The 14167-nt window shown below is 35.6% G+C and overlaps 2 protein-coding genes across 4 annotated transcripts in view; one reads left to right on the plus strand and one right to left on the minus strand.

Moving 5' to 3' along the window:
- The window catches only part of LOC145277517 (uncharacterized), a 61017-nt gene that overhangs the window by 23182 nt on the left and 23668 nt on the right, over positions 1 to 14167 (plus strand). For all 3 annotated transcript variants that reach the window (XM_080128945.1, XM_080128943.1, XM_080128944.1), the window contains exon 2: positions 12618 to 12698. In XM_080128945.1, the coding sequence (XP_079985071.1) occupies positions 12618 to 12698 (81 nt within the window). The remainder of the gene's footprint in view (positions 1 to 12617; positions 12699 to 14167) is intronic.
- LOC145277516 (uncharacterized) overlaps positions 1 to 14167 on the minus strand; it is a 63446-nt gene that overhangs the window by 16679 nt on the left and 32600 nt on the right. Inside the window, exons 9-11 of the mRNA XM_080128942.1 lie at positions 12588 to 12642; positions 3032 to 3082; positions 548 to 621 (exon numbers count right to left, since the gene is read on the minus strand). Of these exons, the coding sequence (XP_079985068.1) occupies positions 548 to 621; positions 3032 to 3082; positions 12588 to 12642 (180 nt within the window). The remainder of the gene's footprint in view (positions 1 to 547; positions 622 to 3031; positions 3083 to 12587; positions 12643 to 14167) is intronic.

The raw sequence follows: 14167 nt of genomic DNA on the forward strand, positions 1-14167 counted from the left end.
TGAAACAATTGAGGAGATGAAAGAGGCTGTGACGAGGGTCATTGATATGCTCATACAAGAGGATTTCCATCAAGCTTTCCAGAAGTTGTTGGAATGATACAACAAGTGCATTGCGGCCAGAGGAGAGTACTTTGAAGGTGACTCGTTTCATGTGTGTACTATCAATAAAAGTGCCCATACGAAAAAAAACTTATTGAAGGCACCTCGTAGATCCAACAACGACATTAATTTGAAAAAAATAAAGATTAACAAGGTTTGGATGTATTTCCCTAACGACCAGACCAAAGAAATTATATCAAGACGATTTCATTCAGGAAAAAAATCAAGAGGGCGATCACCGCTAAATATACCAACCAGATTTGAGATTAGATTGGCATGCCAAATTTGACAGCTAAAAGTCTGGCCCAAGATCATGATAAGTGATGAAATTTTGTTTTCAAGCATATGGTGAAGCTCTCTGGTGTATGCAAATAAAAGTAAGTCAAATATTCATAACAGAATTGAAAACAGATAATTAAAGAAATATTATAATAAAGTGTCATCTTACTTTTCAACTTCAGCTTCCAATAAAACTTCTACGGCATTCTTATGTTCAACAGCTTCTCTTGATTTCTCAGTTTCCTGTAATAAAATCAAAAAAAAAAATAATAACTAGACCTTCCGTTCTTAAGTAGTTTGTCACAGACCGCTCAATGTTATTGGTATGGATAAATTAAAAGTAAAACGTGTTTTCCTTTTTATAAATACAGGGTGCCCCCCCCCCCCAAAAAAGGGCCCCAACTCTAATTAGGCCCCGTTTCTTAGTGTTTTGCTCGAATGAAATGAAACTTTGGTCATAACTAGTTTATTATATCAAAACATTAGGGCCTTTGCCCTTTTTTCTTTGTTCTACAGCATATGTTCTAGATATACTTTCTATGTTTTTTGTTTTTTTGAGGTCATTCTGTATAATACAATAAAGAAATAATAAGAATGATGACTACTGACGCATTGTTTTGATGGTTTAATTTTTTGCTGACTATAAAACTGATCATTGGATACGATGATTTCATTTGCATCTCGCTTCCTCTTTTAAAATTTCACAAATCCAAATGTAATATGTTCACACATCAGCCACTGTTTCGTAATAATAGTAAGGGATGGGAAGTGGAAAGGCTGCTGCTGCTGATGAGATTTCCACATCTTTTAATTTGCTTCAGTTGTGACGTGTAATTTTTCTGTTGATCGTGCAAGGTTAATTATGCTAGTGTTAACGGGTTCTTGATATGTAATTCATGATTTCTGCATCAAATATGACAAAAAAATACTTTTCTGTCTTTCATTTTTGGTTTTCTGCATACAGATTCTACCATTTTGAGCCAATCTCAAAGACTAAGAACTATTGTTATTTGTTCTGTCATGAAGAATTGGAATAGTTGAAAGTGGGTGCTGAGCAGTAATCTGCAAATTTGTGTCATGTTCAAATGTAATTTGTCTCAAAATAGTCGAATATAACAAGCCGTGTGTGTGTGTAGTCCTCCTCTGGTGCTGCATGTGAGATGACACCACAAAAAATAGTGAAGAAATGATGAATATGAGAAGTGTGAAGGGCCAATGTTGCCTTCACATTGTCGCCAAGTTTCAGAAAAATCTAACGGATGAGGCAAAAGTTATGGGGTAAAAAGTGTTATTTTTGAAATTTTGGGCATTTGTGACTCCTTTTGAGCTCCTGGGAATGCCGAATCCCAGTGAAAATAGACAAACGGGGCAGTTTCATGCCTTAAGACATATATATTTGAATTCAGCACCATGGAAAACCACTATATAGACATACATATTAAGTTTATCAGTAGGTTCTTTGATTCATTCAATAATTACAAGAAACCCTCTCTACCACCTATAGCAATGGCCAACGACTCTTTATCTGAGAGTACATCTTTCAAACTCCTTGGCCTAACGTTCACAGGAAACATGAGTTGGAACAATTACATTGAAGGCATTGCCAGGGCCGCTGCAAGAAAGGTGGGCTCTCTCTACCGTGCTAGACAACTACTAACACCCGAAAGTATCCTGTACCTCTATAAGGCCACCATTCGCCCATGTATGGAGTATTGCTGTCATATCTGGGCTGGTGCATCTGCTACTAGTCTCTCGCTCCTTGACAAGGTTCAAAAGAGAGTCGCAAACCTGATAGGCCCTGAACTGGCATCTAAGCTTCAGCCTCTGTCCCATCGACGAAATGTTGCATCCCTCTGCCTTTTCTACAAGTATTTTAGTGGTGAATGCTCTGACGAACTGCAATCACTTGTGCCCCCACGACGTGAGCACCCTCGACAAACCCGACAGGCTGCTAAATCCCACCCCCACACTGTAGAGATCCCTAGATGTAAAAGATCTTTTTACTCCAATAGTTTCTTCCCCAGAACCGCTAGACTCTGGAATTCCATTCCAGGTCCCTGCTTCCCCAACAGTACTGACGTGCAGAAGTTCAAGTGTAACGTGAACCGACATCTTGCTGCCCAAATCCCTACATAGTACCCCAGTAGTTGTTGCCCCTGATAGTAGCCCCCTACACCAAAGTGGCAATTTGCCTTGTTTGGGGTGAAAATGTAAAAAAAAAAAAATTAAAAAAAATATGACAGAGGTGTGTTCAAAATGAATGTTTCTGCATAGGGCACAATTGAAGCATGATACTTGACTTTCTCATTTTAATTTTCAAGCCATTATATATAAAAATAATTTTATAAAATCGACAGTAGGTTTTCTACACTGCAACGTAGACTACGACATATTGTGGACTAAGTCACTGCATGGAGGCATGTGAAGCTTCCTCCCAGTGAACTCTGATGGTTCTCCAACTATAGCAGGCAATCAATCGATTTGATTAAAAAATGGGCGATTTAATCGATGTTGATGACGATAAAAATATGGGAGTGTGAAACATTCATTGATCATCATTCAATCCCAAGCAATGTCGGGTCACCCTGCTAGTTCCTAATAAAAAGAAGAAAAGATATTTATACAAAAAGAAACGTTCGTTAACGTTATTTACCTGTTCTATTAGCTTTTTCAAACGTGTGTTCTCTCGATTCAACTGAGCAACCTGAAAGAGACACAAAGTAATAATTTAATAATAAAATAGTTTCGTCAAAATTTATGTATCGTATATAGATAAAAGAGATATTCTTTATTCATATCAAATTAGATGTGCTTATACATTTGTATGCATAGGATTCACTCCTAAACTAATTAACCAATCATTATTAATTTTGGAACACAGCTGCTAGGCTAGTAATGTTTGGCACTTCTGCATTACATGGGCGGCGCCATTGTTAGTGGACGATAACTCCAATTTCTTCTTGGTCAAATGTTTTTACAATTATTTATTGTACAAAAATGTATCAATAAATAATTGTAAAAACATTTATGGAAAAGTCTGCATAAGAAAATATAATTTTAATAAAACAATTTTTGAAATAAAGCAATATTGGAGTTTGTTTTCCTGAAAGATTTTTTTATTTAATTAAAAGTCGATTTTTTTCCCAAACAATTTAATAATTTAAATGAAACATTTTTTGAATTAAAGCAACATTGGAGTTTTTTTAAGCATTTATTTGATTAAACTAAAATTGTTACTGTAACAAAGTATAGTTTTAATTTTATCATCTCTTTGACTGAGAAGCGCTATCCGGCGATAGTTTAGTGAAACATAAAAAAATGGCGCCGTCCGTGTAATGCAGAAGTACCTTTTGTTTAATTTAGTTTTATGTAAAGGTGACAAAGATAAAATTCAGATATCTCTAATTTTTATGAAATTTTAGCAATAGACATTAGACATTAATTATATTCGACAAATTTCAATTTCTTTAAAATATTTTAAAGTTTTTTGGGGGGAGGGGGGCATAATATGAGTTTCATCACTAAATCCAGATTTCCTGAATTTCAATTTCTTAAAACTCCTGAAGCTTAAGCCTTAAATTTTAGACAAAGAATTACTGCTGCTTTGCAGAAGTCATGACGATGATCATTTAGTCTTCAGAGCAGCTCAAGTGCCAAATGTAAATATCCAACTTGCGATAGGTGAAAATGGGATTCCAGCAAGCAGTTCATAATAGTGACCAAGCCAAGATTTCTTGAAACAATACCTTTTAAGGAAATTCCCACAATGCATCTCTACAGAACTTTTCACCACACATTAGCATAGAGTGTTAAAACTAATTCCTATAATCACATGAAAAGAAAAGTCAACTCGTTTTTTTATGAACAACAATGATAGTATTTATTGAAGTCACATATATCGTTCGGACAAAGAAAATTATACAGTGTCCAAGTGAGAAAAGGAAAAGTTAGAAAGTTCTTTGGAATGCCGAAAGTTTGTGAGCACTATCTTCAGGCGAAGATAGTCAGTGCTTGGGCGTCCATTAGATAGAAACAGAAAAAAGAAAAAGGCGTTTTTCATCATTGATTCCCAAAGGGGTTGAAATAGTTCTTGGAACTGATGAAATAAACGCACTTCATAAGCTGATTGGTCGGTGTGTAACCAAATCGCCTAACAGGAAGAGTTCTCCAAGAGAGAAAATAAGTTAAACTATTAAACTTGTCCTCATCATCATAGTCGTCAAGATTAGACAAAAGTAATACGATAAAAAAATCAATAAATCAATAAAATTGACAATTTCTAAGCCTTTCTCTTATTCGATTTATTTAAAACACTATGTATAACACTTTGTTGAATGTCACTTGGTCATGACAGCTAAATACTATTTGATATTATAAAAGGCAAACTGCCTTTCCATCAATTCCATCAAGCTGAAAAGTATACATTTTTTTATGTTACAAACAAAAAGCAAATAATTTTATTTTAAAGATGGAGTATTGTTGCTATACCACCAGTTTCTCCCTTTTTGGACAAAGTTAAAAAAGAGTCTCCAATCTAATAGGACTCGCACTATCAACCAAGCTCCAACCTCTGTCCCATCGCCGATATGTCACATCCCTGTGCCTGTTTTACAAGTGTTTTTTTTTTTTTTTTTTTTTTTTTTTACATAGGAGTCACCACTTATCAAGGTCCGGAAGCCACTCTAGGATAAGGGTTATAGAGTGTACAGTAGCCAATGGGATAATATTGTAGTAATGAAAATTTGGTAAATTGGGTTACTTGAATGGAATTTTAATGGAATGTGTTCTGATGAACTCATTGCGCATGTACCCCCTCGATGTACATACTCACAACAAACATATTTAGCAACAAAATCCCACCCCTTCACTGTAGAGGCCCGTCCCTAGATGTTGGAAAATCTTTTACTCTAATAGTTTCTTCCCTCAAACTGCTAAACTTTGGAATTCCCTCCCTATTACCTACTTCCCTGACTGTACTGACGTGCGAAGTTTAAATGCAATATAAACCAACATCTCACGCATCTTACATCCCAAATAGTAAACCCTACATCCAAGTGGCAATAAGCCTTATTTGTGGTGAACATGACTTAAAACAAAAAAAAGATAGCAATAAGAAAAATAGCCACCTCATTTATTTTAACGGCGATATATAAATATATATTAGTTTACAGTAAAATTGATTTAAAATATCCCGGCTTAACTAAATAAAATAAATAAATAAATAAAACTTAAAAAATAAACATAAAGGGAGGGGAGGGGGGTGAAGATGAAAAAAAATTAAATTAATGACACATAACCTTTAGTGTCTTTTTTTATTATTCACTTGCCTCCCCAGGCAGGCAGAGTTAGATACAAGGTCGGTTTTTAATGTGGGGGAGGGGAAATTAGCTTCCCCAAAAGGAGCACTCTGGTTAATAACAAGAATAAAAAATGTATTAGTCATGAAGGATTTCTCCTCCATTAACCGAGACCAAAAAGTGAAGTGAAAAAGTAAAGTGAAGCATAAGGGAGATAATACAATATACTTTTAGGTAGAATAGCGTCCCTTGCATGAAAAAGAAAAACAAATGTGACGAAAAATTAAGAAATCTCTCATATTAATGAAAATAAAAGGTCATTTAATTCTAAAATGTATTAATTAATATAAGTACGTTTGAAAGTAGAAATATACCTAATAAAAATATTTATTCAATGTAATAATAAGGTTATCAAGGTCCGGATGCCACTCGAGGATAAGGGTTAATGAGTGTACAGTCAATGGGACAATATCATAATAATCGTTAGTAGTGGAAATTTGGTAAATTGGATTACTTAAGGCGACAGTTCAACAAGAATTTGTTTACGTTGGTCTTAAAGACGACCATATTGTAGTCAGCTGGAAAGCAGGCAAATGGAACAGAGTTCCACAGGCGTGCAGTTCTAAGAAAGAAGATTTTTTCACGGAATCTATGTTTTGGGTTTAGGCACAGATAAAGAATGAGGGAAATTATTGATAGTGGTTTCAGCTAAACAAGTGTTTTGCATGAAAGTTTGGCAAGGGGGGGGGCAGGGATTGGAGTTCAGACGAGCACATCATGAAAATAACGATAAAGCAGAGACAGGCTTGCAATGTCTCTTCTGTGGGAAAGAGGTTGCAGGGAAGAGAAAAGGGCATCCCCCACTAGGCTACGAAATCTGTTTTGAACTCTGTCAAGGCAGGATAAAGTATTTCTAGCAGCTCCTGCCCAGATGTGGCAACAATACTCCATCCTTGGATGTACCTGACTCTTATGCAGGTAGAGAATTGCATCAACACTGAAATATCTTCTGAAGTGGTAGAATGATTCCACCATTTTTCCAGTGACCTTGGCAACAGATTTGATTTGGAAAATCATTGATGTAGATCAGGAAGAAAGTTGATGGATCTCTGAGGGACTCCAGCATTAATACTGAGTTTCCATCAACCACTACTCTTATTAACCTATCAGAGAGAAATAATTTAATAGTTGAGAAGATATTCTCAGCTATACTGTAGCGAGAGATTATGTGAAATAGACCTTTATGCTACACCTATCAAAAGCCTTTGATATGTCCTAGAAAGGAAGCCTCACTAATCCTATGAGATATAATTGTTAGCACGTTTGCTGTAGATCTAGCAGAACAGAAACCATATTGCATGTCAATAAGAAGGTTATTTTTGCTGAGGTGGTTGACTACTTCTCTATTTAACACAGATTCCTACAACTTACTCATGACGCACAGGAGACTTATTGGTCTGTACTGAGAGGAAGATGACCGATCACCTGAATTCTTAAATACAGGGCAAACTGATGAGATCTTCCAGGGTGATGGGAAGCAATTCTCCTTACGACAATGCTTAAACAGCTTTGTAAGTATGGGGGCTAGTTTTGGCTGAAGCTTTTTCAGCACTATAATTTGAATGCCATCAGGGCCAGTTGCTTTACTGGAATCAAGGTTTTTGATTAACCTGGCAACATCACGCACAGATATTTGTATGTTGCATAGCATACTGGAGGAAATATTGGGGGTTGATGGCCTTAGTCACATAGAGTAGAGTTAGCTACAAAGTTCTTGGCAAAGAGTTTGGCTTTGTATGAAGCTGACGAGATTACTGGGAACCAAGCCACTGCTAAGCTACTTTTGACTTGACAGACTGAGCATACAACTCTCTTGCATTCTTTTTTTCTCTTTTACAGTGGTTGCTGGTAGTCCTGAAAGTGGCTTTAGTCTCAGTACATCTATTACGTTGAAAGCAATGGAAAAAGAGATTTCTGTGTACGATAGCAACAGCACATGCTGGAGGGAACCATGGTTGGCTGTTAGGTTTTTGCTGGAATTTTTTTGAGGGAATGAAGCCGTCTATACCTATAATAAACCATTTCGTCATGTCTGATAATATAGAGGACACATTCTTTTAAACATGGAGCACAAAGGTAGATCTGATATAAATGTACGGAAGCTATCTCAGTCAGCCATAGAGTATCAATATACTGTACGATAGAGAGGTAAGTCTGAGGACTTATTATATTTCGTTTTTATCTTAACTGATACAATCGAGTGGTCGGAAGATCCAAGTGGAGATGTAATGGAAGATGAACATAGCTCAGGACAAGTTGTGAGAAAAAAGGTTGAGGAGACTTGTATATTGACCATCAGTGTTGGGAACATGAGTGCGTTCTGTGAACAATCTGAGTGAGGTCATAAGCAATGGAGAAATCGTGACAGAACCTCCCCTCATCATCTGTCTTATTTGAGTTGGTTAACCATTCCATATTGTGAATGTTGAAGTCTCCATAAACGTGAATGTTAGCTGAAGGATGAGCAGACAGGATGCGGTCAATTTTTTCAGATATGCTCTTAAAGGTAGTAACTCCACTTTTGTGGGGAGGGGTAGAGGGCAAATATAAAGACAGTGGTGTGAGCAAATGCAACTCAGAAGTACATATAGAACAATTTAGGGTTTTCTCTGAAGATGTCCCCACGGCTTGAGAAGCCATCTTTAATGTAGGCACATATTCCATGCCCATGAGAGAAGGGGACATGGTAGTGGGTGTCTACATTGGAAGTTGGAGTTCTGGATTTAATCGTGTATTTTTTCTGGAAACTTTTCATGATGGGCTTTTGGGATTTGTGGAACAGGTCGACAGACTTGGTTAGAGCAGGGCAGAGAGGGAAAGTAAGAGAGAAAAAGAAACAAAAAAATATTTTTTTTTAGTACATGATAAGGTAAAGCCATAACAAGTACCCACTAATATGGCATCGAAAGCCCCACTAGAAGCTACTGCAATGGTCCAGAATCCATTCACCAAATGGTAATACAACAGCCCCAGTACTTTCAACCTGCTTATAGGACAAACTCCTTGGTTGATCCAAGGTTCAGGTCCCTGACTATCAGACAGATAATGTCAACCCAAATAAAGCGTTTACCTCCAGACCCTTATTAGTAACCTGGCCACAAAGATAGACATAGAAACAGAAAATTTCCGATATCTCAGGCTACTGTTCATGCAAAAATACTGCCGATCTAGAATATAGATTTTTCTTCTCGCTTTGTCAGAAAAATCACTCATTGTAAATGAGGACTGAGGGACAAATTAGGAGAAGCGAGAGTTATGGAACCTGCTGATAATGCCAAGTTCAATTGACATGCTTAGGGGAAAGTATGGCAATAGATCCCCCTTTCACTAACTGAAAATAAATAGAATTGTCAGATCTATTTATGCTATATTAAAACATTTAATAAAGCAATCAAATACAAAATATAAATTAAAAACTGAAATAAATATAAGTAATATTAGCATTGGCATCAAATAAAAATGAAAATATCGCAAATTCACAACTTATTTGCTAAAAGCGTCCGTCTTCAATGCAAACTATTAAGGATCGTCTTAGCCTGAAATAAACCTCTGCATTCACAACTTTTAAAAAACAAACAGTCATTACATACCATGCTTCAGCAGTTGGACTAGTATGTCGTTTTATAGGGATGTGAGGTGCAGGGGTGTGTGAAAAGTATAGAATTATCGGATCTGTTTATGAACTAAAGTTGAACACATATGTGAAGAAGGGAACATTTTCCCAAAATATCATACGATACAGAACTTACATTAAATAATACTGACACAAGTAAGAACACAAAAGTATATAAGCATGCACACACACACACACACACACACACACACACACACACACACACACACACACACACACACACACACAGTGAGTGAGAGAAAAAGAGAGAGACAGAGATGACAAAACAGTTATATTCCAAATTCCAAGATGTTATTGATTTTACCATTTATTTATTTCCACATGTCAAAACGTCCACTCTTTACAGTATCTGTTTCGTAATGCAGAAACAATCATATAGATTATTATGTTAATTTTGGATATTTTCCGCAATGACTCTTTAGACTAAGTAGGAACATTTTAACATAAAAAACTTTTTCATTTGAAAAACTTTGTAACTTTAATGTTAAAAAGTTTCTAGTTTTTTGAAGAGTCAGTGTGGGGAAATATTCAAAATTAACATAATAATTTCTACCAATCCTTTTATTTATGAAGTTCAATGTATGTAAAATGTAACTACAGAGCATACACAAATAAATGACAAAACAGTTATATTCCTTTTTTTTTTTTTTTTTTACACAGTGATCACCACTTATCAAGGCCCGGAAGCCACTCAGGGATAAGGGTTATTGCAAGTACATTACGTTAGTGTGGAGATTTGATTAAGTGTTTACTTAAGGGGGCGGTTCATTAGGAATTTGTTAACATTGGACTTGAAGACATCCAAGTTGTAGTCCGGTGGGAAGCAGGCAGACAAAACAGAGTTCCACAGGCGTGCAGTTCTAAGAAAGAAGCTTTGTTCATGGAATCCGCGTTTTGATTTAGGCACAGATATAGAGTGGGGGAAATTTTTCACAGTGGATTCAGCTAGACGGGTGTTTTTGTGAAAGATTGGCGAGGGGGGACCAGAGATTGGAGTTCAGACGAGCACCTGCCATGGAAATAACGATAAAACAAGGATAGGCTCGCAACGTCTCTTCTGTGGGAGAGAGGTTGCAGGGTAGAGAAAAGGGCATCCCCCACTAAGCCACGAAGTCTATTTTGTACTCTGTCAAGGCAGGATAGGCTGTTTTTTGCAGCTCCTGCCCAGATATGGTAACAGTATTCCATCCTAATTCCAAGATGTTATTTGTCTTACCGTTTATTTTTTTTGCACTTTTTTAAAAAACTTTTTAATGCTATTTTATTAAATTTGTTAAATTCTATGAATATGAAATTTTTTTTCAATACACACGGCATTCGAACTTTTGCCTTTTGTGCATTTCATCAATAAATTTTACACTTCTTTTGAGTCAGTTTATAAATAGAATATGCAAACAGATATAAGCATATAAAACAGACATTAATATTTATAATTCAACAATGTAAGAAAAAGAACAAAACAAAAGGTATTTTCAAATAAAAAAATATATAAAATATTAAGATAAAATCTACAATAATTATTACTATTACCGACATTAATTTTAAAGGAAAACTGTTGAAGAATTAGTGTGACGGTTGAATGGCTCTAACTGGCACACTCTTTCTTTCTTTGTTTCCGTTGTATTCGCTTTCTTCATCACTTCCAAAAGCAATTAAGTTTTCACATGAACACGTTAACTCAAAGTAGTCAAAAACAATTTATTTTGTTTTTACCGACTTATTTGTGACCTAATTGCGTCAAATTTTTAATATTTAAAAAAAGTTTAAAATGATTCCAAAAGTAAAGTGGGCAACCAGAATTGAGAGTGAACAAGCGTCCTTTTTTCATCAGCTACTACATCAAAATGTAGGGAAGAATGCAACTCCTTTCTCAGAATTACTCCACTTACTCTTGATCCTCACCTTATACTGTTGTGTGTTTGTGATTAAATGATTTAGTTTGGAATAGGTGCACTATTCATCGTATGAGCCAGTGCATTGACCATACTGAGAGGACCTTATTTGATCTTGGAATATGTGGTCTAAAATGTTATCAAGGACAAGATGTTAAAAATTAGTACAAACCTGTTCTGGGGCAGCCGGAAAGAATGAAGAAGAAAGAAAAATAATGTTTTCTTTATATGGCTACGAATTTGTCAAGTTTGTCACGTGATATGCAAATGAGATGCTCTGGTTAGTAATAAATAAGTTTGAGTTTTGAGAGACTGTGCAGTTTTAAATTTGGATGTGGAAGAAACAAGTCATGTGAGTAGTTAGTCGCATTTTGAAGTTGAGAGTTTAGACAGCAGAGTGTTAAACATTGGTGTTGAATTTTTGACATCACAACTAAGAGTAGGGCGAGTAACATTTAAGCATCAAGTACGATTTTTCACTTCCTTCGTATAACTCGACTGAAGATTGAACCCTGGTCTCCCAACTCATTAGCAAACACTCTGAACATTATGCTAAACGGGTAAAATGTACTTTATCGTAAATAATGATTGCATAAAATTATTTGCATTTAGCCATTTTGATTTTGGACAGGATCAAAGTATGTAACAAGGGCGGGAGTGAATAATGGCCGAATATTTGGTTCATACGTTTTAAACTGGAATTCATTCAACACAATTTATGTCCTTTGTTTCATTTTATTTCAGTAAACATTCTCAGAAATCAAGGGAACCCTTTCTGAGACTAACACTTGATCTCTATACGAGACACACAGATATTCGAATGTTCCATTAAAGTTTTCCTTTACATCTCAAATACTGAGTTAGTATTGAAGTTGAGAACATAATTTCCCTCTCCTCAATTGAACATTCAAATATGTTAAAGCATAACTTTTCTTGTGGTCTCTTGGTCTTATTGGATTCAAGGACAAGGATTCGTCTAGTCTGGTGGAGTATTCAGCTTCGTGCTGTTAGCTAAGGTAACCTCACTTGGAGAACGTGCACGATTACTTCTAGAAACCAGTGTGGGTTAGCCGTACTGAAGAGATCTTATTTGGGCTGTGAATACTATGTGATATGGAATAATTAGTACATGTGTACTTGTAGGGAAAACTATCCTCATGCCAGGTTGTCCTGACAAACTCATGAAAAGAACTTAGACACTTGAAGATAGTGTCCAGTAGACATTCAAATTCTCTCCAGTTAGCATTAAAGTTCTCTTCAGTAAGCATTCAGTAATAGTAATGATTATGAAATCTAAAATTGAACTAAAACATTTGATAAACATACCGGATGATCTTTTTCATGTTTTAATTTCAGATTCATAATTTCAGATCGAAGGGGTCTGTTGGCATAAGAAAGAAATCAAGAAAGAAAAGTTTTAATGAGACAATTCCAGTTGTAAGTGTATATGTTTTTTGTTTTTATTGAAAAGAGTCTTCAAGTATTAAATTAACCAGAATGCATTTTATCAATTTTTACTTTTTTTTTTTTAAGACATTTTTACTTTTTTTTTTTTTTAACATTTTTACTGTAGATTTTTTAAAACTTTTTTTAAACATTTTTAATATAGTTTTTTTTTCTTTTTTTTAAACATTTTTACTACTTTATTTTAAAACATTCGTTTTTTATTTAAAGTCATATTAAAAATAATAATTTGGTAAAAGAAAATAAACAAAATGAAAGCTTCCCATTCGTGGAACACATTTTTTATTCTTGTTCACCCAAAACAAGGTATATTGCCACTTGGACTTAAGGTGCTACTGTTTTGGACCATGTCTACAGGGGACTATGTGAGGAGATGAGCGAGATATATGTTTACATTGCATTTCTGCAGTTAGGAAAGCAGGAAACAGGGAGGAAATTCCTAAGTCTAGCAGTCCGAGAAAAGAAACTATTAGAGCAGAAATCTTTCCAGCATCTAGAGACTTTTACAGTGAAAGGGTAGGATTTTTCTATTGTCAGTTTAGTCCATCAGAGCACATTCCATTAAAATACTTACAAAACTGGCACAAGAATGCAACATAGCAGTGATGCGACAATGGTTGAAGCTTGGTTGATAGTGCGTCAACTATTAGATTGGAAAATCTTCTCTTGACTCTGTTTAAAAGGGAAAAACTTATGGTAAGTGCATCAGCCCAGATGTGGCAACAATGTTCTATGCATGGGCGGACGCAGAGATACAGGAAACTCTCAGGTGTGAGTAATTTTCTAGCATGGTAGAGAGAACACAAACTCTTTGCAGCAGCCTTGGCAATGTCCTCAATGTATTTGTTCCAGGGACTGCTTCTCTACAGACTACAACACAGTTATCTTCAAATCAAATTTTTTTTTACCAAATTATTATTTTGATTGTGAACAGGATACATCATATATTTGATAAATAATAGAGAAATTGAAAACAGGAAAAGACTGGCTGAAAAGAAGATTGCTTCACTAGGATCAGAAGAGGATTGTAATGGCTTCCCAAAATCAAGGCTTGATGAGCAATTCTTTTAAGAAAACGAGTGATCTAAGCAATGACAGCAAGTGCAGGTTCTGCTACACAGAAGTAGAGAGTGTGAGCTACCTGACATCTGACTGTAAGGATTTGCTGGGGGATGGTTACTATACGACCCAACACAATGGAGTGTGCAAATATATTCACTGGACAATCTGTAAAAAGTTGAATATCAAATGCAGCAGCAAATCCTAGAAGCATATACAACAAAGAACAGATGGAAATAAGTCATAAACCATCCACTATGACTATGCAATTTTCACAGCTATGTACCAAGAAAACGGAGCCATAAAACCTGATATCATGATATGGGACACGGAGAAAGAAGCAACCTTAGTAGAAGTTAGTGTCCCTAATGATGCTGGGTTAG

Source organism: Euprymna scolopes, chromosome 6 (assembly GCF_053919585.1).
Source record: "Euprymna scolopes isolate OS-2025 chromosome 6, ASM5391958v1, whole genome shotgun sequence".
Taxonomy (NCBI): domain Eukaryota; kingdom Metazoa; phylum Mollusca; class Cephalopoda; order Sepiida; family Sepiolidae; genus Euprymna; species Euprymna scolopes.